Below are 23,223 nucleotides of genomic sequence, written 5' to 3' on the forward strand. Positions count from 1 at the left end.
CCAAAGAGAGGCCAGAAAGCACACCAAGAAAGCAGGAAACGAGACCCAGCAGCGTAATTACTGAGTATCTCCAGTGTCTTGGGGGGTAATTCATTGTTTGGGGTGAGTAAGTCACAATAGTAACCATGTCTACATTTTCTGCAGTGAAAATGACTTATTTTATTTCTTTTTTTTTTGGCTTTTGTCTTTTTTGTTGTTGTTGTTGCTATTTCTTGGGCCGCTCCCGCGGCATATGGAGGTTCCCAGGCTAGGGGTTGAATTGGAGCTGTAGCCACCGGCCTACGCCAGAGCCACAGCAACGCGGGATCCGAGCCGCGTCTGCAACCTATACCACAGCTCACAGCAACGCCGGATCCTTAACCCACTGAGCAAGGGCAGGGACTGAACCCGCAACCTCATGGTTCCTAGTCGGATTGGTTAACCACTGTGCCACGACGGGAACTCCTGAAAATGACTTATTTTCTGATGAGAATATGTATGTATGTGACTGTTTCTCCCTCTCATTTTATGCTCACTGAAACCTTTCTTATACTACTTAATAATTAAAGACATTTTTCTAAATCAGGTAATACCCGTTTAAAAAAGAAAGGCAGAAAGAAAATCAGAAAATTCAGATAAACAGTATAAGGATTACTCACAACACTACCACCCAGTGGTGGTCACTGGTAATATCTTAATATTAAACATATTTCATTTACATTTCTTTGAATGTGTACGATGTGTTATTTCCTGTTCTTTTTCTTGGGTTATTATCAGGTGTTGGGAGACTAATCAGATTATGGAAATGTTGGATTAAATAGGTTTTCTTATCCAGCAGTGTGCATTTCTAAGCTGCTTTTTTTTTTTTTGGTTTTTTGGGTTTTTTTTTTTTTTTTGGCAAACTAGTTCATTCCTACGAATTCCTCCATCTCATCAAAGTGTTACCAGGCAAAGTGCCATAATACGTACATCTCCTTGCTGCAAAAATCATGATGTGTAGAGACAATGACTCCATGATATGAGTTTTGTAGAAATCAGATCCTTAATTTTCCCTGGCACACTTAACAACCCAGTATTCCAAGAGAGGGTACTGATTATGTACCATTTTGCTGGTTGGAAAGTTGAGGCCTAGAAAGGTTGGTCACAGTCACTTTGAAAGCCTAGGTTATAATTTAGAAGACATTCCAGGACTGTCTCACTGTGGCAGAAAATGCTTGCCGCCACCTCCAACTGCCAATGGTATAACCACTCACTTTGCACCATCTCCTATATCCCATGCCCTGGACTTCCAACTCATGAAGCAGCCTCATCACCTTGTCTCATTCCAACAAAACCCCAAGGCTTCGAGTCCTTTGTTTAATTCTGTTTCCCCCAAAGCCACTGGACAACAAATTACCTCCATAGAGTTGAAGCTCATCCTTCAAAATGTCAGGCTCTCCATGCTCAGCACCTGGGTGGAGACAAAGCCTGTTAGTCAGCTCTCCCCCATCACAGCAGCACCCCAGAGTGGCTTCCCTCTCTTGCTGTCAGGAGCCTTAAAAAGTAACACAGTCCTTGAGCTAGGGGTGAGGTGGGCGGTCTTCAAGTGGTGAGAGAACCTTACAAGAGTTTTTCTGCTACTCTGACCACCCCCCTACTCCTGACCCTAAGGTGACTGTGCTCAGTTGACTAACAAAGAATTGGGGGCCTGGAGTTCCTATTGTGGTTCAGTGATAACGAATCCGACTAGTATCCATGAGGATGTGGGTTTGATCTCTGGCCCCACTCAGTAGGTTAAGGATCTGGCATTGCCGTGAGCTGCAGTATAGGTCACAGATGTGGCTTGAATCCCATGTTGCTATCACTGTGGTGTAGGCCAGCAGCTACAGCTCCAATTCAACTCCTAGCCTGGGAACTTACAGGGTTTTTTTGGGGTTTTTTTTTTTGTGGCCCTAAAAAGCAAACAAAACAAAACAAAAAAACCAAAGAATTGGGGGCCTGAGAGGACCAGGGCCTCACTCAAAGGCAGTACTGATAGTCGCCATTTATTTAGTACTTACTATGTACCAACACTGAACAAGGTTTTTTGTTTTTGTTTTTGTTTTTGTTTTTGCTTTTTAGGGCTGCACTTGTGGCATATAGAGATTCCTAGGCTAGGGGTCCAATCGGAGCTACAGCTGCCGGCCTATGCCACAGCCACAGCAACACAGGAACCAAGCCTCGTCTTCAACCTATACCACAGCTCATGGCAACGCAGATCCTTAACCCACTGAGCAAGGCCAGGGATCAAACCTGCAACCTCATAGTTCTTAGTTGGATTCATTTCTGCTACACCATAATGGGAATGCCTGAACTAGGTAATTTATAGTTAATATTTCACTTGATCCTCATGGAAATGCTGTGAAGAAGGCAGGAGTACCTACCCTCCCCCATTTTACAGATAAGGAAACTGAGGCTCACAAAAGGTAAGTTATTCCCTGAAGGTCACATAACTAGGAAGTGGTTCAAACCCAGGTATGTCACCAAAGCCTGCATTCCTAATCATTTTTAGCCCCAGAACTAGAATCCAGAGCTCAGCTCCAGCAACAAGGGAGCATCCCCAGTTGCTGTGGCTGTGGTGTAGGCCGGCTGCTACAGCTCCAACTGGACCCCTCGCCTGGGAACTTCCACATACCTAAAAAGACAAAAAGACAAAAAAAAAAGAGAGAAAGAGAGAGAGATCAAAGCTGTTTTGTGTGTTTGTTTTTTGGCAGCACCTGTGGCATGCAGAAATTTCCTGGCCAGGGATCGAAACTGAGCCACAGCAGTAACCACAGCCACAGTAATCACAATCCCCAACCTCCTGAGCCACCAGGGAAATTCTCAAAGTTGTTTTTTTAAAAACAAAATTATAGGAGTTCCTTTTGTGGCTCAGCAGTTAACAATCCTGACTAGGATCCATGAGGATGCGGGTTTGATCCCTGGCCTCGCTCAGTGGGTTAAGGATCCGGCGCTGCCGCGAGCTGTGGTGTAGGTCGGATTCTGAGGTGCTGTGGCTGCGGTGTAGGCCGGCAGCTGTAGCTCCAATTCAACCCTAACCTGGCAACTTCCATATGCCGCGGGTGTGGCCCTAAAAGAAAAAAAAGAAAAAAAGAATAAAATAAATAAAATAAAAAAATTATAGGAGTTCCCATTGTGGCTCAGCAGGCTAAAAACCAGACATAGTCTCTGTGAGGATGTGGGTTCAAGCCTCATTCAGTGGGTTAAGAACCCAGGGTTGCCACAAGCTAAGGCACAGGACACAGGTGCGGCTCAGGTCCTGTGTTGCCCTGGCTGTGGTGTGGGCTGGCAGCTGCAGCTCTGAATCAGCTCCTAGCCTAGGAACTTCCATATGCCATAGGTGCAGCTATAAAATGAAAAAAAATATTGCTTATTTGAAAAAGAGAGAATGAAAACCATCCACAATTTAACCATCCAGAGATAAGCGCTATTCACATTTTTATATTTCCCTTCCAGTCTTGTTTATAACCACATATGTGTGAATTTTTACAAAGTGTATGTGAGATGAAGTGAATTCAATGACTTGAATCTCTTTTTTATTTCAGAGAGGGATAAAGACCAGAGCTCTGATTCGGTGTAACATCACTGATCTAAGATGCTGTTGTTGGAAGTTCCCGTCATGGCACAGTGGTTACGAATCCAGCTAGGAACCATGAGGTTGTGGGTTCAATCCCTGGCCTTGCTCAGTGGGTTAAGGATCTGGCGTTGCTGAGAGCTGTGGTGTAGGTTGCAGACTCGGCTCAGATCCTGCATGGCTGTGGCTCTGGTCTAGGCTGGCAGCTACAGCTCCGATTCGACCCCTAGCCTGGGAACCTCCATATGCCACAGGAGCAGTCCTAGAAAAGACAAAAAAAAAAAAAAAGATGCTGTTGTTGGACATGAGGTTGTTTCTCCTGTCACCGTGCTAGAAACAACACCTTGAGGAACATCTTCACACTGAGAAAACTCAACCGTCAGCTGAGTGGCAAATGGGAAATGGTGAGCTCCCTGCCTACCAGGTGAGCCATCTCTGCAGGGGATTCCAGGCCCCTGGATCTGCTGACGGTTTCCAGGTACTCGGGGGTGCTGATCCGCATCACTGTTGTCTGCAGGGAACAAATACAAGCTGTAGGAGAACCTCAGCCTGGGACGAGCCTGGGGTCCCTTGTTCTGGTGCGGGTTCTCAGAATTTAGTTTATGTGAGGAGTGCAGTCTGGGGTGAAGAATTCTTTGAGGGAACAGGGACAGGAACTGCCACGAACTTTCTGTGTGACCTCGGACAAAACACTTACTGCTTTCCTGAGATCAGACAAGGTTCTACGAGGTGTTGTGTTCCTGGTGGAGCTTCCCTCCCACTCTGTGCAGGGGCCTCATCATCTCTGTGGCCCGACCACACCACGCTGACTCTGTGTCTGTCACCTGGAATGCTCTTCCCACCTGCCCTCTTATCCTGAAGGTCAAGCTGATGTCACAGCTCCTGGAGGAGGGCTTTTCTAACTGCCCCAGTTCATAGGCTTCTTGGCCAGCTCTCCTATGGGGTTTCTATAGCATCAACGGTCTATGCTTGACACAGCGGACATGAGGGTCAGTGGTGGTGCTTGTCCCTCCAACCATCTTGAGCTCCTCAAGCTCAAGGCCTGGTCATCACTGTCTAAGGGCGCCTGTCTGGAATAGGAGCTTGATAAAACCTTGAAGAAGGACTGCAGTTTACACTCTTAGATCAGTCACCATTCCCAGAGTTCAGACTTGGGAGTTTCTGGCTTTAGGTCCAGAGTACTCTCTTTACCTCGGGATGATCAAGAGGGTCCAGAAGTCTTGACATCCCTCAGCATGCTTGGGGACCTCCTGGTCTATCATGGATACTTTTTTTTTTTTTTTTTTGGCTGCGACCATGGCACGCAGGAATTCCAGGGCCAGGGATCAATTCATGACAGTGACAATCCAGATCTTCAATCTGATAGGCCATGAGGGAACCGCTCATGGATACATTTTAAAATTCCAGGTAACCAAGTTAACTGTGCTTAAAAGTCAGTGCAGGAGTTCCTGTTGTGGCTCAGCATAAACAACCCAATCATTGTCACTGTCGTTTTCAGATTATTGGCTAGCGTTTCCACCACAAAATACTACAGACTGGGGAACTTAAGCAACAGACATTTATTCTCTCACAGTTATGGAGGCTGGACCTCCAAGATCAAGGTGATGACAACAGGGTTGGCTTCTAGCGTGCCCTCTCTTCCCTGCTTCTAGACGGCTGCCTTCAGACTCTGTCCTCACACGGCCTTTCCTCTAAGCCTACATGTAAGCCCTAGTCTATTCTGTTATTGCCCCACCCTTAAGATATTAAGAAGCAACAGCTCTTTCAGTCTCCACTGTTCAAGGCTTTACAGTCTATACATCTAGTATATGAATAAAGAATTTTTTTGATGACGTCAACCTCACCCAATTTCTTTTATTTATGTATTTATCTTTTAGGGCCGCACCTGTGGCATATGGATGTTCCCAGGCTACGTGGGGTTAGTCGGAGCTGCAGCGGATGATCCAAGCTGCGGCCACAGCAGTACTGGATCTGAGCCACTTCCAAGACCTACATCACAGCTCACGGCAACACCTGATCCTCAACACACGGAGCGAGGCCAGGGATCAAACCGACCTCCTCATGGATAGGACATATTTCTGTCGCTCCACCATGGGAACTCAGACCTTAGAGAATTTCCCACTGCACTTTCAACAGAGATGCCGAACTGGCAGTACCTGAATGAACTGATCAAATTCCTAACCCACTGGAATCATCTGAAATAATAATAAATGTTGATGTTCGAAACAAACAAACAAACAAAATTCCATGAGGACTCGGATTCAATCCCCGGCCCACTCAGTGGTTAAGGATCCGGGGTTGCCATGAACTGCAGTGTAAGTCATTGATTTCGCCTGGATCTGGTGTTGCTGTGGCTGTGGCGTAGGCCAGCAGTCGTAGCTTCCATTTGACACCTAGTCTGGGAACTTCCATATGGCCCTAAAAAGACAAAAAAAAGTCAGTGCGTATGTTAACTCAGCTATGTACAGAAATGTTCATCTCAGGAGACAGATTTTGAGTGGCTTCTATTTTCTTCTTTTCTGGATTTTACAAATATTTATCAATGCCTCAAAAAGGCTTTCTCATCACATCTCGCAAAATATCAAGCAATACAGAAAACAAAGAAAGCAAAAATTACTCCAGATTCTGTCCACCAGGGACGACCTTCATTAACATGCAAATGAATATTATTTTATTTATTTATTTATTTTTGGTTTTTAGGGCCACTCCTGTAACATATGGAAGTTCCCTGGCTAGGGGTCAAATCAGAACTATAGCTGCCGGCCTACACCACAGCCACACCAACGAGGGATCCAAGCCTCATGTGTGACCTACACCTCAGCTCACCGCAACGCCAGATACTCAGCCCACTGAGCGAGGCCAGGGATCCAACCTCCGTCCTCATGTATACCAACTACTCAGGTTCATTACTGCTGAGCCACAACGGGAACTCCCAAATGAATACTATTTTAGCTTTCGCCGTGATATATCTATCTATAGCATGTAATTTTAAAAATCTGTTCAAGGGTTGATTGATTTCTTTTTCATTATGGTTTATTACAGGATACTGAATACAGTTCCCTGTGCATAATACATAATTTTTAATAAAAGGTATTATAGAATTCTATGCTGTCTAAAATGAGGATGATGTTTGTATGTGCTCTCTAATTCAATTATTTACAAAATTAACCCTGGTAGAAAGAATCACAGTTTGTTTCTGGTGCCCCAAGTATCCATCACAGAGCCTGGCACATAGTTGGCACTCAATAAACATTTATTGAGGAGTTCCTGCTGTGGTACAGTGGGGTTAAGAGTCCAACTGGAGAGCGGTGCTGGATGCCAGACTCTGAGCAAGGGTCCTACGTGTGGAGGAGGGCTCAGGACTGCTGGGAGGCACCCAGGCTCGGAGCCCTGAGGACTCACGGTAGTCAGTACTCTGAGTCACCGTCTGAGTCGGAACAATGGGCAGGGTGAGTTGCAGCAGCAGGCCAGCCAGGGGAGGATCAGAGACCGGGATGCTGAATGTCAGTGTGCCTTGATGCTTCCAGGTCTCCCTGGTTATTTTCCTGCTGCTTTCTCTTACTGCTCAGTTTTGCTACTACATACAGCCAGTCCCAGGTGTGCTGTGGAGACCAGAGGGATGGGGCTTATGGCCACTCTTGGGGGAGAACATTCGTGGGGGAGCAGCAGCTCCCCCCTTCTCCTGAGGGTCAATAAGAATCAGAAGATGGGACATGCCTTCCCCTTCCCACCTAGGAAGGCAAGACAAAAAGACAGAGTCCTGTTGCTAGAGCCCCTGCCCCTGGAAGTTCTTCCACAGCTAAACCTTTCTGGCCTGTTTCCTCACCTGTAAAGTGAGAGTAATAATAGTACTTTCCTCATGGGTTGCTCTGATAATTAACTCAGTTATGACCTGCAAAGTGCTTGGAACTGTACCTAGCACATGGTAAGTGCTTAATAAATGCTAGCTGTGATGTTGCTTCTGTTATAAATTCGGCCTTATATTTTGAGTTAAAAGAATGAAAGTGGGAGTTCCCGTCGTGGCGCAGTGGTTAATGAATCCGACTAGGAACCATGAGGTTGCGGGTTCAGTCCCTGCCCTTGCTCAGTGGGTTAACGATCCGGCGTTGCCGTGAGCTGTGGTGTAGGTTGCAGACGCGGCTCGGATCCCGAGTTGCTGTGGCTCTGGCGTAGGCCAGTGGCTACAGCTCCGATTCGACCCCTAGTCTGGGAACCTCCATATGCTTCGGGAGCGGCCCAAGAAATAGCTAAAAAGACCAAAAAAAAAAAAAAGAATGAAAGTGGAGGAATACTCTGTTTTTTTGTCAGAGAATAATGTGTGATTTGTAATTAAGACCCAAATAGAGATGCTCATCCCTCTAAACCCATTCAAGTGCATGATCCAGGGATCATATTTTGATACATGCTTTTGATTAAATCATTAAAGTGCTCAGTACTTAGGACTTGATTTGGATGAAAAATTCAAAAAGTAAAAGTTTTTGTGCAAGGATACTCATGAACATGATAAACTCGGGGGGTGGTGGAGAATATTAACAATAGCTGTTATTTTTATTTATTTATTTTTATGGCAGCACCTGCAGTATCTTTTTTTTTTTTTTTTTATAAATCTTTTGTCTTTTTAGGGCCACACCAGTGGCATATAGAGGTTCCCAGGCTAGGGGTTGAATCAGAGCTGTAGCTACCGGCCTACACCACAGCCACAGCAACACAGGATCTGAGCTGCGTCTTCGACCTACACCACAGCTCACGGCAACGCCAGATCCTTAATTCACTGAGCAAGGCCAGGGATCGAACCTGCATCATCATGGATGCTAGTCAGGTTCATTAATCACTGAGCCATGACAGGGAACTCCTGATTTTTTTTTTTTTTTTCTTTATGGAGCAGTCATTTTTAGAGCTATTACTTTGTGCTAGGTGCTAAGCCTCTGTGTGTGTAGAATGTAATCCTCACATGTATCCTATGAAATAACTTTTGTTATCATCCCCACGTTATGGATGAGGACCCCAAGGCACACAGGGTTAAGCAATGTACCCAACGACACACAGCTAGTCAGGGGCAAGGAAAGGCTATGATGCCAGGCAGCCTGCTTAAACGGGCACATGCACCCCCTCTGGCTCCAGGGTCCCCCTACGAAACTTAAATGGTCCTTTACATGAGATGCAGTCACTGGAGAGGCTATTCGGGAAGCATGAAAAATAGCTGCAAAGATATGACGGAATGACATGGCAAAATGCTTAGGATAAGAGAGCAAAAAATTGTACACCAAGGACAAGATTGCCTATATGGTCAATTATAACTATCCAAGTTATATGTACAGAGAGGGGGGCTCAGGAAGGAAATGTGGAAAAACCGACTTGGAATACCGAGGTGGGAGGTTACGGGAGATTGTTACTTCCATATAGATGTTTTTCTTGAATGATATTTTGACACATGCTTTTAAATCATTGCTTTACCTGAGGAGGAGGATGAGGAGGAAGAAGAGGAGGAGGAGGAAGAGGAGGAGGAGGAGGAAGGCTTTTCTCTCTCATGTTGTTCTTGAGAGAAGAGTCCTGTGTGGAAGTCCATCTCTCCATCTGGGAGGCACACAGGCAAGGATGAGTGTCTCCTGCCCTTCCCACCCCAGAGACCACCAGGGCCTCCACAGGCATCTACTTGGACCTGGGACCCAGAAGGGGCTGGATTCTCCGGTATACTCCTCCCTAACACCTGGGGCCAAGGGCAGGTACAGGAGACCAGGGGTCTCAGAGGCCCCAGAGGCTCTGGGAAGGCAAAGACAGACATTTCCCCAACCATGGAGCCCAGAGAGGGACTTCTAAGGCCCCCCCATCATTCCCAAGAGACTACTGGGCTGTGTAAGGCAGTTGAGGTTTAAAATTCTCCATAAATTACAGGGCAGGTGGGATCTGATCAAACCCTAAGCCTGGCCATTCCCCATCCTGCAGCCATGTGGGAGCCTCCCCACTTTCTGGGGACTCTCCCTCATGCCAGCCCAAGGCCCCAGAGCCTCTTTGCGATATGGGGAGCCACTGAGGGGCCCCACCACTAGGAGTGCTGGGGGACAGATGCGACCAAGCACAACATGTATGTGTAAAATCACTACTTCTCCAGAGGCTCCAGCTGTGACGTGAGGTCACTCATGGTGCCACTTGAGCTGAGCAGGGTCCTCTGTTTCACCCACTGCTGGACTCCACCTCCCATGTGACTTTGCCTAGAAGGTCAGAGAGGGCAAACTTACGATCTAGGTCTTCTGTTTCTCTGTGGACCTGACTGTGGTTTTGAGGTGATCCTGAAGTCTCCATGACTTTCTCTGGAGGAATAACAATAGTAAGAAATTAATAGTAACCTAACAGTAGTTAATATCCTTAATATATAAAGAGATTGGCAAATAAATAAGAAAAAGACAAATATCCAGTATTGAAAGGTACAGGAAGAATAATTTACAAAAAAAGAAATACATAATTAGGGAAATCTGAATAATGATCATTTTTTGACACTATTAACTCTTTTTAAAATAGACTTTAGTTTTAAGAGCAGTTTTACACTCACAGCAAAATTGAATGAAAGGCACAAAGATTGCCCATACACCTCCTGCTTCTAAACATGCACAGCTTCCCATTATCAACATTCTTTACTAGAGAATTTATTTCTTTAATTTTTATATTGAGATTATATTTATTTAAAGTATCGTTAACTTTAGAGAGAAATACTGAACTATTCAAGATGAAATTATATGATGTCTGGGACATGCTTCAAAATAATCTTATTATTTAAATAAGGTTGTTGGAGGGCATAGATCCAAATAGAACAAACACGAGTTAAAAACTGTTATAGCTGTATTGAAAAATAAATAGTGGTTATCTCTGGGCAGTAGTATCATGGGTATTCTTTGCCTGTGTATGCACGGTAAGGTGTTTAGCAGCCTCCCTACCAGAAGCAGGCAGTGCCCTCACCACAGTTGTGTGACAGTCAAAAATGTTTCCATGGAGTTCCTGCTGTGATGAAATGGGATCAGGGGTGTCTTGGGAGCACTGGGACTCAGGTTTGATCCCTGGCTCAGTGCAGTGGGTTAAGAATCCGGTGTTGCCGCAGCTGTGGCTTGGGTCATAACTGTGGCTTGGATCTGATCCCTGGCCCAGGAACTTCATGTGCCTTGAGGTGGCCAAAAACAAAGTCTCCAGACATCACCAAATGTCCCCTGTGGGTAAAAATCACCCCTACTTGAGAACCACTGGTTTAAAGAGTCTACTCCTTTTTTATCATCACAAAGTCTACAAACAGTAAGTGCTGGAGAGGGTGTGGAGAAAAAGGAACCCTATTACACTGTTGGTGGGATTGTAAATTGGTGCCACACTGTGCAAAACAGTATGGAGATTCCTCAGAAAACTAAAAATAGAACTACCATTAGATCCAGGAATCCCACTCCTGGGCATCTACCCAGAGAAAACCATGACTCACAAAGACACATGTACTCCGATGTTCATTGCAGCACTCTTTTCAATAGCCAAGACATGGAAACAACCTAAATGTCCATCGACAGAGGAGTGGATCAAGAAGATGTGGTACATACACACGATGGAATATTACTCAGCCATTAAAAGGAATGAAATAATAGCATTTTTAGCAACATGGATGGACCTAGAAATTATCATGCTAAGTGAAGTCAGCCATACAATGAGACACCAACGTCAAATGCTTTCACTGACATGTGGAATTTGAAAAGAGGAGAATGAACTTCTTTGCAGAACAGATATTGACTCAACAGACTTTGAAAAACTTATGGTCTCCAAAGGAGACAGTTTGGAGGGGTGGGGGGATGCACTGGGGTTGTGGGAGGGAGATCCTATAAAATTGGATTGTGATGATCATTGTACAACTATAAATGTAATAAATTCATTGAGTAATAAAAAAATTTTTTAAAAACTGTTTACTCTTTAAAATTTTAATTTAATTAAACATTCTAATGAGGTATAATAATCATATAATATATTAGTGTCAGGCATACAACATAATTCAGTTTTTGTATATGTTGCAAAATGATCACCACAAAAAGTCTAGTGAATATCCAGTCACTGTACATAATTACAGTTTTTTTCCCTTGTGATGAGAACTTTCAAATCTATTCTCTTAGCAACTGTCAAACACACAACACAGCATTATTAACTATAGTCACCACATTATCTCCCCATTACTTGGTGATTTTATAACTGGAGGCTTGGGCCTTTTGACCACCTTTGCCCATTTTGCCCACCTCTAACCTTTCACCTCTGGCAACCACTAATCTCTTTTCTGTGTCTATGAGGTTGTTTGTTTTTAGCTGAGAAGCTACTCTCGGTCCACCCCAAGACCTTGGCAAGGCAGCATCGCTCCCCATGCCCTGGGCTGGACCGCCTGGCTGTGAATCCTGATACTTCTAGCTGTGTGATTCTGGGCAGGTCACTTCACCTCTTGTGTGCCTCAGCTTCCTCATGTGTAAAATGGGGACAATAAGAGTGCTTAGCTCATAGCACCATTGTGAAAATGGCAGCAGTTAAAACCCATAAAGCACCTAGAACAATGCTTGGCTTTGAGCAAAGGCTGAATACCTGCCAGCTGAGATGTTGATCATTATTATGATAGGGGCAGCAACATGACAGCACAGGCTTTGGGGTCAGACCAACCCTGCTTCCATCACCTTTGCACGAGATGACCTTGAACAAGGCAGTCCCCTTCTCCAAACTCCAGTTCCTCGACTGTGTCCTTCCCCAGCACTCTGGGGAAGGACAACGGCCAGTGCCCACTTGTGGGAGGGCTCAGCTTGAATTCCCTCTTCTACAGACCTCCTATTACCCTCGGACATTCAGGGTCCGGCCCTAGCCCTGCCCATCTCCTAGAACCCAGGCTCATTACCCCTTTCGAGAATAAAAATTCTCATTTCTTGGCAGAATTCACCTAAGCAGTAGGAGGTCACAAGCCAATAAGATGAATTGATATCCAGGTATGATAGACTGATGACCACATGCCTCCAGGACATGTCTATATTTTGAAAAGCACTCTTTGTGTATAGCAGGTGTCCAGCACATGTTCATTGCCTGTGATCATAGAGTCACTGGGGGAGCGAAAGCTGCTGGCTGGTGCCAAATATCCAACAGTCAGCCACGCTGGTCCCATATCTTTCCTGCTCTAGCTGTCTTGGTCATGTGGCAGCCCCTGGGCACACTCGGCATTTTCAGGTCTCCAGACTTCCATCGAGGCCATTCTTCCTTGTTGTCAAAGTTGTATCTGACTTTCCAGGCACAGCACAAATACCAGCTCCTTCATAAAGCCCTGTGCTGACTCTCTAACTAGTACCCACCCTCTTTACCCCCAGTCCTTTAATCCTCCTTCTGCCATCCCCCTTGGCTTCTTTCTTGCTAATAAGACTGCAATTGTGTTTCTCAAGTTTAATTAGATACTTGTTTTCGCAGCCTCCCTTGTAGCTGGGGGTGGCCATTTTACCCAGTTTTGGCCAAACAGAAGTGAGCAGAAGTTGGAGGGATTCTGGCAAGAGTTTTGCTTCTCCTGACAAAAGAAGCCAATAGTGCTGGTACTACATCTTTTCTCTCCTTTCTTCCTTAAATAAAAATGTGATGGCAGGAGCTACAGTGGCCATCTTGTGATGATGAGGAAAAGCCAAAGTAAATGCAGAGACACTGAGCTGGTGATTCCTTGCCAGCAGCTGCTTGCTTGCTTGTTAATTGAGAAAAATAAACCCTGTTTTGTTTAAGCCTCTATAGTCATGATTCTCAGCATTTGTAGCTGTACACAATTCTGACTGATACACCTTCCCCCCCCCCGACATCTACATTAATTGTGCACCTACTGCTGCTAGCACTGGGGATCTATGGTGGACAAAGTGCATCCCTGTCCTCAAGGAATTTCATGATGGGAACCTGGGGGCCAAATCAGATCAGGGTCAGTGAGTGAAACTTCCTGAAGGAGGGAATGCTGCGAGTGAGTCTGGAAGGGCCAAAGGGAACAGTGTGCAAAGGAGAGGGAACAGTGTGCAAACGAGGCGAGGGGCCTTGGCCCACATGGGAAACGATTGGCAGGAAGCAACTCTAAGGAAAGATGGGACTGGGGGCTCCTAGAGGGTGCACCACTCTCCCAAGCCCTAGTTGGCTGTGGCTTCTTCCAGATTCTTTCTTCTCCTGGGAGGTGCCCTGTGGCACAACTCCCAGGCCACCATTCCTATTCTCCTGCAGGTCTCTGCTCAGGGCCCGGCAGAGGGTCTGACACACCCAGGGTGAGTCTCCTCCAACAGATCACCAGGGTTGGGACTACAGCTGACTCATCTCTGTGTCACCCAAGCCCTGCACAGAAAGCAAAAATGATGATAGTGACGATGACAACGATGATGACAATAACAAATAAGTGTTTCCTAAGGATAACCTGACCCCCTTGCTGTACAGTGGGAAAATAAAAAAATTATTAAAACAAAAAAACAAAAAAAACAAAACAAAAAACAAATAAGTGTTTCCGATCTGCCTGGCAAGGATCTGAGCACATACATGTGTTAGCTCACCCATGCCTCACCACAACTCTGTCAAGGCTCACTGTGCTTGTACCCACTTTAGAGGTGAGAACACTGAGGCACAGAGAGGCTGAGAAACTTGCCCAAGGCCACGGAACTGGTAAGTGGCTGAGCAAGGATAGTTGCTCAGTCCGTGGTGATGCTGGCAGCTCTCCCCAGGCCTCTGTCATGAGCACCAGGAAAGAAGCCACTCCTAGTCATGCAGTGCTATGCACATGATGCAGACTCTTTAGCCCTGGAGGAGGCTCTGAGCAAGTATTCCCAGAGCCCAGGGAATTTCCTGGGGCAGTTCTTCAGCACATTTGTCCTTCAGGAGAGGGAAATGGAATGATCATAGTGGCAGGACCAGAGGTAGCCCTGTTTCTCCTTTTAATGCCCTTGCCCCATCCCTCCTTGGCCCATATTTCTGCTATGAGAAAAGATAACAAAGAATCACAAAATGTCACATGCTCAGATCAGTGTTCAGGGCAATGCTTAATAAGAAGGACGGTACCTGGAGGAGTTCCTGTCATGGTGCAGTGGAAGTGAATCCGACTAGGATCCATGAGGACACAGGTTCGATCCCTGGCCTCGCTCAGTGGGTTAAGGATCTGGCATTGCCATGAGCTGCAGTGTAGGTCGCAGATGCGGCTTGAATCCTGCATTGCCATGGCTGTGGTGTAGGCTGGCAGCTACAGCTCTGATTTGACCCCTACCCTGGGAACCTCCATATGCCACAGGTATGGCCCTAAAGAAAAAAAAAAAAAAAAAAGGCAAGAAGGACACCACCCTAGTGGTGGGACATCAGGAGGGGCTTCTGAAAGTTTAGGTTCACAGCCCGTGACCTCCTTTGAGCCAAAATGGGCCACAGAGAGTAGAGACAGCAACAGTGAAGAAAGAAGAAAGCAGAGAGGAAAGAACATGACATGGTCCCCATGATCTTATTTCACATATGACAGTTTTTTGGGTTTTTTTTGTCTTTTTGCCTTTTCTAGGGCCGTTTCCTGCGGCATATGTAGGTTCCCAGGTTAGGGGTCGAATCGGAGCTATAGCCACTGGCCTACGCCAGAGCCACAGCAATGCAGGATCCGAGCCATGTCTGCAACCTACACCACAGCTCACAGCAACGCCGGATCGTTAACCCACTGAGCGAGGCCAGGGATCCAACCCGCAACCCTCATGGTTCCTAGTCAGATTCATTAACCACTGCACCACGATGGGAACTTCACATATGCCAGTCTTATTTGACGCAGGAAGAAACCAAGGATCACAGAGACTACATGATTTGTCCAAGCCTTCCAGCTTACAGGTGGACTTGAATCCATCCCCTGCCCTAACAGAACCCCTGTTCCCTGGCCCTGCTTAGAGGCCCACAGGCCCCCCTCTTTCAGGTGACACCCACATTGGAGGCTGATCCTACAAGGAAAGGCAATGCCTGATGTTCTAGTACTTTCTTCCAAAAAGCCCAGCCCTGCTGAGCCACCAGTGATGCCAGGGCCGCTACACCCACAGGTTTTGCTAAACTGGATTTCCACTGCAGTTCAGCCCAGATTTCCTAAGCTCTTGCTATTACCAGGGCCTGTACACAGGGTGGGAGGGACAGCAGGGGACCTAAAGCCGTCACAGCCTCACAGCACTTTCCCCACCCAGCTCACTGGATCCTCAAGTTAGCCAGGAAGAAAGCAGGGTGGGGATTAGTGTCCTATTTTACAGACGAGGAAACTGAGAAGTAGAGAGGAATCTGCATGGGGTCAGGGCAAGGGCAAGGCAGACTCCAGAGCCCTGTCCCCTGATTCAGGGGCTGCCTATCTTTCCTGGGTTCCCCCTTGGAGAAGGGGGCTGACTAGGACTGAGGCGGATTTCAACAGCTGGTCAAGGAGGGGGGAGGGTGAAGGTTTAGCAGAGGGCGTCGGCGGCGGTAGGCAGGGGAAGGGGTTGGGACCCTCTGAGGTTCAGGAATCATCTGGGCTCTGAAAGCAATCATCTGGTCCCCCCTCTTTCTGCAGGCAGACTGGCCTGCCTGGAGGCCAGCTCAGTTAACTAAGCCCAGGGCAGGAAATGGAATGTGGGGGTGGGTGGGACCAGGAACAGAAACAGAAGCAGGGTGGGGTGGGGGGCGAGGAGGAAGAAACACAGCCAACAGAGGTGGGGACGCTTCCTGTGTTTGCCCACCTGGCCTCAAAGCCCCTTCTGGTGATCTGGCTGAGGTGGCAAGTGAGAGGCCTTGATAATCTCCTTCAGCTTCCCACACCACCCCGAATAAGCATGCCCTCTAATCTCTAGCACAGCCTGGTCAGGCAGACACAGCTCCGGCACAAGCATAGGGGAATTCTGCAGGGCTGGCTGCCCTCCACCCAGGTTAGGCCATCAGCCTCACCCTCCTGGGAATGTGACTTGGGCCGAGAGTGACACAGGGCGTTCCATCAGCTGGCACTGGTCTACCCTGAGACGGGGCCTAGAAGAAGCTGTCTTATTGTTTCTGCTTCTAGCCATCATGTGCTCTGCGGTCTGGTTCCTCACAAGTTCCCTCCCATATCCTCCCGAGAGAGCCCTTTTGGCAGCTGGCGGTGGTTTCTGTTACTTGCAACCAAAGCACTTTAGTGGAAACAAACCTGTGGAGAGGGTCTGAACAGCAGAGCAAAGCAGAGCTCGCTGCAGAGACGGGTCTCACAGGTTTCACTTCAGCCACCAGGGTGAGACAGGCAGGGCCCCTAAGCCTCCCACTGCTTTCCAGAGGCCACCCTCTTGGAACTATACAAGGCGCAGTTCTGTATTAAAGGCTCTGAGAAGGCCTGCAGGAGAGAAGGCTCTTTCACCCTAGTTAATTCAATCCTTCCCCACACTGCACAAGGGCACAGTCCTTTTCCCCAGAATTTGGCTCAACGTCTTGGTACAGCTTCAGGAAATGCCATCTGCTATAAGGCCTATGTGCCTGGGGTCAGATCAGCCTTTTCATCCTGGAATCCAGGCCTGGGCACTCTTGCTGCCCACTCTAGACCGTGCCAACTTCCCAGGTCCAGAGTTTTTCCATCCCTCAAGCAGAAGAGTTGGGGAGGGGAATGAATCAGAAACGGATCCTGGGAAGCCAGGGCTATGGGACAGAACTGGTCTTGCCAGGAGCTCCAGATCCAAGATATGTGTGGGAAATCCTCTCCGTCCCCTCAGGGCAGGGGCTGGGAGGAAACTGAGTCAGTTATTGCAACACTGAGACCCTGGTTCTGCCACCTTGGCACAGAGCTTCCTCCTCTAGGTGCTTCTTCTCATCTACGAGACGGAACAATGTCACTCACTGAGGGATCTGGCTGTGGAGGGGACAGTACATAGTAATATGATGGTGGTCTCTGCCTGCATCCTATACGGGGAGTATCCTGGTTGAGTCACTCCAGCAGTGGGGTCTGATAGGGCCTACTCCAAATTGTGCTGTGTCACTTGACTTCCTGGCTCTGTGACTTTGAGCAAGGCACATAACCACTCTGAGCCTCATTTTCCCCATCTGTAAAATAGCAATCATGTCACTGTCTTGCAGTGTCGCTCTGTGGACTGAATTAAAACGGACTTGTATTCTGAGCTCCCTGGGATCAGGAATCCCATTTTTCTACCAGATTCTCGCCCCTGGCTTAGAGAAAGTACTTCAAAAAAGAAGCCATAACGTGCTAGATATAAGAGCTTAGAGAAATAACATCAGGCTGGAAGTGTCTTAGCTCTGTCCCCTTCCCTTTATAAGATCCTCCACTTGCTCACACCCCTTTCCCTCTTCAGCTGGCTCCCCCTGCCTGCCCCAGCCCCACCTTCCCCACGCCACCCCCAGCTCCCCAGTTTTGGGCCTTTCTCCCTTGAATTCTGCAGAGTTACCTCCAGAAGATCAAAGGTGAGGCCCAGGAAGAGAAAGCGGCTTCCCACAGGCCACATAGTGAGGGATAAGAACTCAGATCTGAGGCTGAAGTTCAAGCATGAGGGGAACCTCACAGCAAAAAGAAGGAAGATGCCATCGTTTTCATCTCCTTGGCCACTTGTTCCAAGTCCAACCAAGCAGTTTATTTTATTTTATTTTACTGTCTTTATAGGGCCACATCCACAGCATATGGAAGTTCCCAGGCTAGGGGTCAAATCAGAGGTGAAGCTGCCGGCCACAGCCACAGCCATAGCAACCCAGATCTGAGCCACATCTGTGACCTACACCATCGAAGCTCATGGCAACACCAGATCCTTAACCCCCTGAGCAAGGGCAGGGATCAAACCCACGTCCTCATGGTTGCTAGTTGCATTTGCTACCGCTGAGCCACAATGTGAACTCCTATCCAAGCAGTTTAATGGTGGGGTGACAAGCCAAACTGCCCAGATATCTGCCAACAAGTGGGATGAAACTTTCACGAATCTGGATGAACCCTATGGCCACAGCACACCCAAGGATGCAGCCAGGGCCTGGAGTTGCCCCTGAGGAGAGGGATGGTAGTGGGTCAAAGGGACAAAATCAAATCTATGCATAAAGAGGATGTGTGGACCTAGCTTGGAGCTGTGCATAGAGAAAGACCTAGGATTTTTGAACAACACTCTGTAAGATAAGTAAACATGAGCACGAGCACCTAACCTGGCATTGAGCATGTCGTAGGTGCATAACCTACACCTATTTAAAGTGCAATATTAGGAGTTCCCGTTGTGGCTCAGTGGTTAACAAATCCAACTAGGAATCACGAGGTTGTGGGTTCAATCCCTGGCCTTGCTCAGTGGTTAAGGATCCGGTGTTGCCGTGAACTGTGGTAAACAGCTCAGATCCCGCGTTGCTCTGGCTGTGGTGTAGGCTGGCAGCTACAGCTCCGATTGGACCCCTAGCCTGGGAACCTTCATATGCCGCAGGTACAGCCCTAGAAAAGACAAAAAGACAAAAAGACAAAAAAAAAAAAAGAAAAGAAAGAAAGAAAAGAAAAAGGAAAAAGTGCGCTATGAGCCAACAGGTGATAGAGCAACAAAGCAGAGCTAACACAGCCTTAGGTCATGTTAAGAGAAGCACAAAGCCCACAGTGAGGAATGTGACCTATATCCACCATCACCTATCCTGGGCTCAATCCGGAGTCCTGAGCAGAAGAGAGTCTGGACAAACTGAGATAATCCAGAGGATGTGGGGGGAATTGAGATCATACCCCAGAGAAGAGACCTGGTCACTGTTTCCAAGTCTCTGGGTCCTCCAGGACCAGGGGACCAGGTGGGTTAGGGAGCCCAGAGGGAGGGGTCAGGACCAGCTCAATAGATAAAAGAATTTTCTAAAAATGACAGCTGTCTTCTGGGAGGGAGGGTGGAGGGGGTCATGAATACCCCGCCATGAGAGGTGGCAAGCTCCGTTGTGGCAGAGGTCGGCTTAGATGCCCTTAGCTTGGAACCTATTAGTCTCTCAAACAATAATCTCCCAGGTACCGGAGGAAAATATTAGTTCATCTGTTTCTACTTAACTTTTAGCTAAGTTAACAGCATATAATTCAACCTTGATGTGTACCCTTGGCCATGTGTCAGGCACCCAATGCCCGTCCACGAAGTGGGGTCCCCAGAGACCAATGGGGAGCCCACAATGCAGACAGGTGTTCTGTGGCCACATACTCCATTCCTCTACATTCAGCCTGTTGCTGTAAATTGTGGTGTCCTGGTGGCAGGTTAGATGGATTTGAGGATCAAACAATATAGCTTTAACTGAAGCAGCTCCTGTAGTGTGAACAAGTGGCTACAAAGAGCCCCTGCCAAGAAAGAAACCGCGGATGGAGATAATACTAATCGAGAATGTGCAAGCCAGTGACAGGAAAACTGTGGGACATTGCTCCTAGTCAAGTCCTAAAATAGCCACCCTAACACTGACAACAGTAATGAATGGGATCTCACATATATGCTATTGCTGGTGAAATAATAAGAAGAAAACTTCTTGAAAGGTGGGTGAAGAAATTCACTCCTAATATCTATTGGGCATTGAGACATTAACCCACGGTCACAGTATACAAGACATGTATATAATTTCAAAACCTATATATCCATATATATGTTACATATACATAAATCATATATATAGCATATGTTTTATATATACATAACATATATAAAATATATAATATATATAACATATAACATACAAATATATGTTACATCTAAGTCCATATATATGTTATATATCAAACATATAAAAATATATAACATATAAATATATGTTATATCTAAGCCCATATGTATGTGATATATATCCCCAACATATACATGTGTATGTTGGGGATGCATAAACACTTTTCTTGAGAAGATTGCATCATCGAAGGCTGCTTTGGATCCCCAGACCCAGCCAGACACTAGGGAATGCTACTCCCTGTTTAACTTTGGGGGTCTAATCAGATTTGTTTCAGATTTAGGGACAAAGAAAAACTAGGAGGGGAGTGCGCTCCCGAATAAACTTTTTTGAGCCTACCCCTCCATGTTTGAAGAATAATGGGAAGAAACCAAAGACTCTGAAAAGGTTTTCCCTGACTCTGACTCTCCAAGGTGGGTGTCTTGTTAAACAGTCAGAGCCAGTTTGGGCCCCTCTTTCTCATCCTCTCATCTTCGTTTCTCTCAGTTTCTCTGTCTTTCTAGCTTCTCTCTCTTTTCCATCTTTTCCTGTGGCCTCTCACATTCTCCCTCTCTCTCACTCTCACACACATACACACACACTCGGCAACAGTAAAAACCAGAAAGGAGGCACCCAGTGCAAGATAAAGAGCTTGTTGGCTCTTGACTGTCAGTCAGACCTGGACTGAGTTCCCATTCTCCCTATCACTGTGAGACCCTGCAAGTCCCATCCTTTCTTGGAGCCTCAGAATGCCCCACCCCTGGAATGGCCATGCCTACAACTCAATAGCATAGCAAATACCCCAGTTTTTAAATGGCCAAAGGATTTCAATGGACAGTTCTCTGAAGAAGATGTACAAATGGTCACCAGCATGTGGATGGAGGCTCAGCCTCCTCAGTTATGAAAATGCAAATCAAAACCACAGTGAGATATCCCATCACACACCCCAGGATGGCTAAAATAAAAAAAATACAGGTAACAACAAGTTCTGGAAAGGATGTGGAAAATATAGAGACCAAACGTATTGGGGGTGGGAAATTAAAATGGAGCAGCTGCTCTGGAGAACAGTCAGCATTCCTCACAGTGTTAAACATGGATTCACCACAAGACCCAGCAAGTCCTCGGGATTACAGCCAAGAGACTTGACAACCTACAGCCACACAAAGCCTTGTGCATGAATGTTCACACAGCATTATTCATAATAGCCAAAAAGTGGAAACAACCCAAATGTCCATCAACTGATGAATGGATAAACAAGATGCGATAGAATCATACAATATTGTTCAGCCCTAAAGAGGAATGAAGTGCTGACAAATGCTAAAACATGCATAGACCTTGACAACATTATGCTAAGTGAAAGAAGCCAGTCAGAAGTGATTCCCCTATTGTATGATTCCATTTACATGAAACGTCCAGAATAAGCAGATCCATAGAGACAGAAAGTGGATTAGCGGTCACCAGGGGGAAGGGGAAGTGGGGAGTGACGGCTAAAGGGTACAGGGTTTATTGGCGGGGGATAAAACGTTCTGAATCAGATAGTGGTAATGGTTGCACAACTTGGTGAATATACCAAAAACCACTGACTTGTATACTTTAAAAGGTGAATTTCATGGCATGCGAATGGCATCTCAGTAAAGTCACTTTCTTGAAAAAAGAGAACTTCCCCCTACAAAAGTGAAATAAGACTTCTGTCAGGGCAATGCCCAGCAGGGTCCCTGGTTCTGGTGTGTGGCCAGCGTGTGGATGTCTGAGAAGTGGCCTGGTGAGGATTTCAAGACACAAGGACCCAAGCGTTTTAGAGGCAGCCCCAGCCTGAGTTCTGGGAATCCCAGAGACAGGAGGGGGGTTCCCTTTTTACAGATCTCCTTGGTTTGGACTCAGACAGGAAAAACACACACTCCTGATGACTTTTCTGTCAGTTTCTAAATGAAGCATTAAAATAAAAAGCACAAGGCCATCATCTTCCAAAATGGGTTGACTTCTGGCCTTCAGCAGCCTCTGAGGAGAGGAGCCAGGATGCTCTGAACAGAGGTGGCTCACCTGGACGGGGGATGACGGGGCTGGGGGGCCGGGAGTCTGGGGGCTCCCAGCAACACTGTCCTCCCCAGCTCTCTGTTCAGCACTTTTTCCCCAAAGATGCCCCCTGAGGCTTCTGGGGAGCCAGGAGGGCAGCTGCTTCCACTCGCTGCAGGTCCCACAGTGGGGGGTGAGCGGGTGTGGGAGAAGCCTTCCGAGATCTAGTCAGGACCCTTCACCTCACGAATGGGGAAGCTGAGTTCATAGGGTTTCCTGAAGGTCCCACAGCAAGTTAGTGACAGAATCGGACGGGGTCACCTGCTGTGGCCCGGCTTGGGCTGGCTGGAGCCTCACAGCAACTCAGGCTCGTCATCCTCCCCTGACTTTTCAGAGCTGGAGACCAACGTTCTCACCCAGCAGGCAGCCGGAGCCGGGACTCAAGTCCACCGGGAACCACAAGACAGGCCTGTTGAAGAGCCTGTTTCTTCCCTACTTCTCTTAAACTTTAACCCCCACCCCACTCCGCACACACACCGTGTCCCTTACCTGTGTTCCCAAGGCCCGTGTGAGCTGGAGGACTGTGCGTGTGTGTGTGTGTGTGTGTGTGTGTGTGTGGACTGTGCTGTGCCGCGGGCAGGGGAAGGGGGTGGAGAGGCGGGGCCGCCGTGATAGGCAGGGGCGGGGCGTGACGTAGCCCTGGGCCCCACGCTCCCCGGGGGCTCACCCGGGCGGCATTCCTTCCTGGGTGCTATGGGCCCCAGGCCTTCCTGCCTGACTTGATCTTCCCCAGACATGCCAAGAGCAGCAAAATGGGGCAGCTGCACCCCGGGGAGTGATGTGGGGGTGGTGGCATCTGTGTCCTGCTGTGGGCAGGGAGGTGGTGGGCATGTCCCAGGTTCCCTCCACTCCTGTGGGTGAGGCTGACTCAGGGCCCAGCCATGTGGGCCAACCTGATGCTCCCTGCCGTGGGTGAGGTTGGGGAGGTGGCAGAAGAGGCAGCTCTGGGGCTCAGGGTTGGGCTGGGAGACTCCTGT

General features: G+C 47.4%; 1 protein-coding gene across 2 annotated transcripts in view; it reads right to left on the reverse strand.

Annotated features, from left to right (window-relative positions):
* The window catches only part of TMEM40 (transmembrane protein 40), a 32,186-nt gene extending 9,372 nt beyond the window's left edge, over positions 1–22,814 (reverse strand). The window contains exons 1-4 of one of the 2 annotated variants that reach the window (XM_047781291.1): positions 22,736–22,814; positions 9,808–9,879; positions 9,026–9,145; positions 1,376–1,429 (exon numbers count right to left, since the gene is read on the reverse strand). In XM_047781291.1, the coding sequence (XP_047637247.1) occupies positions 1,376–1,429; positions 9,026–9,145; positions 9,808–9,871 (238 nt within the window). In that variant the 5' untranslated portion in view covers positions 9,872–9,879; positions 22,736–22,814. The remainder of the gene's footprint in view (positions 1–1,375; positions 1,430–9,025; positions 9,146–9,807; positions 9,880–22,735) is intronic. The other variant, XM_047781300.1, reaches the window with a different exon arrangement.
* Between the last annotated feature and the right edge of the window lie 409 nt (positions 22,815–23,223).

Source organism: Phacochoerus africanus, chromosome 1, assembly GCF_016906955.1.
Source record: "Phacochoerus africanus isolate WHEZ1 chromosome 1, ROS_Pafr_v1, whole genome shotgun sequence".
Taxonomy (NCBI): Eukaryota; Metazoa; Chordata; class Mammalia; order Artiodactyla; family Suidae; genus Phacochoerus; species Phacochoerus africanus.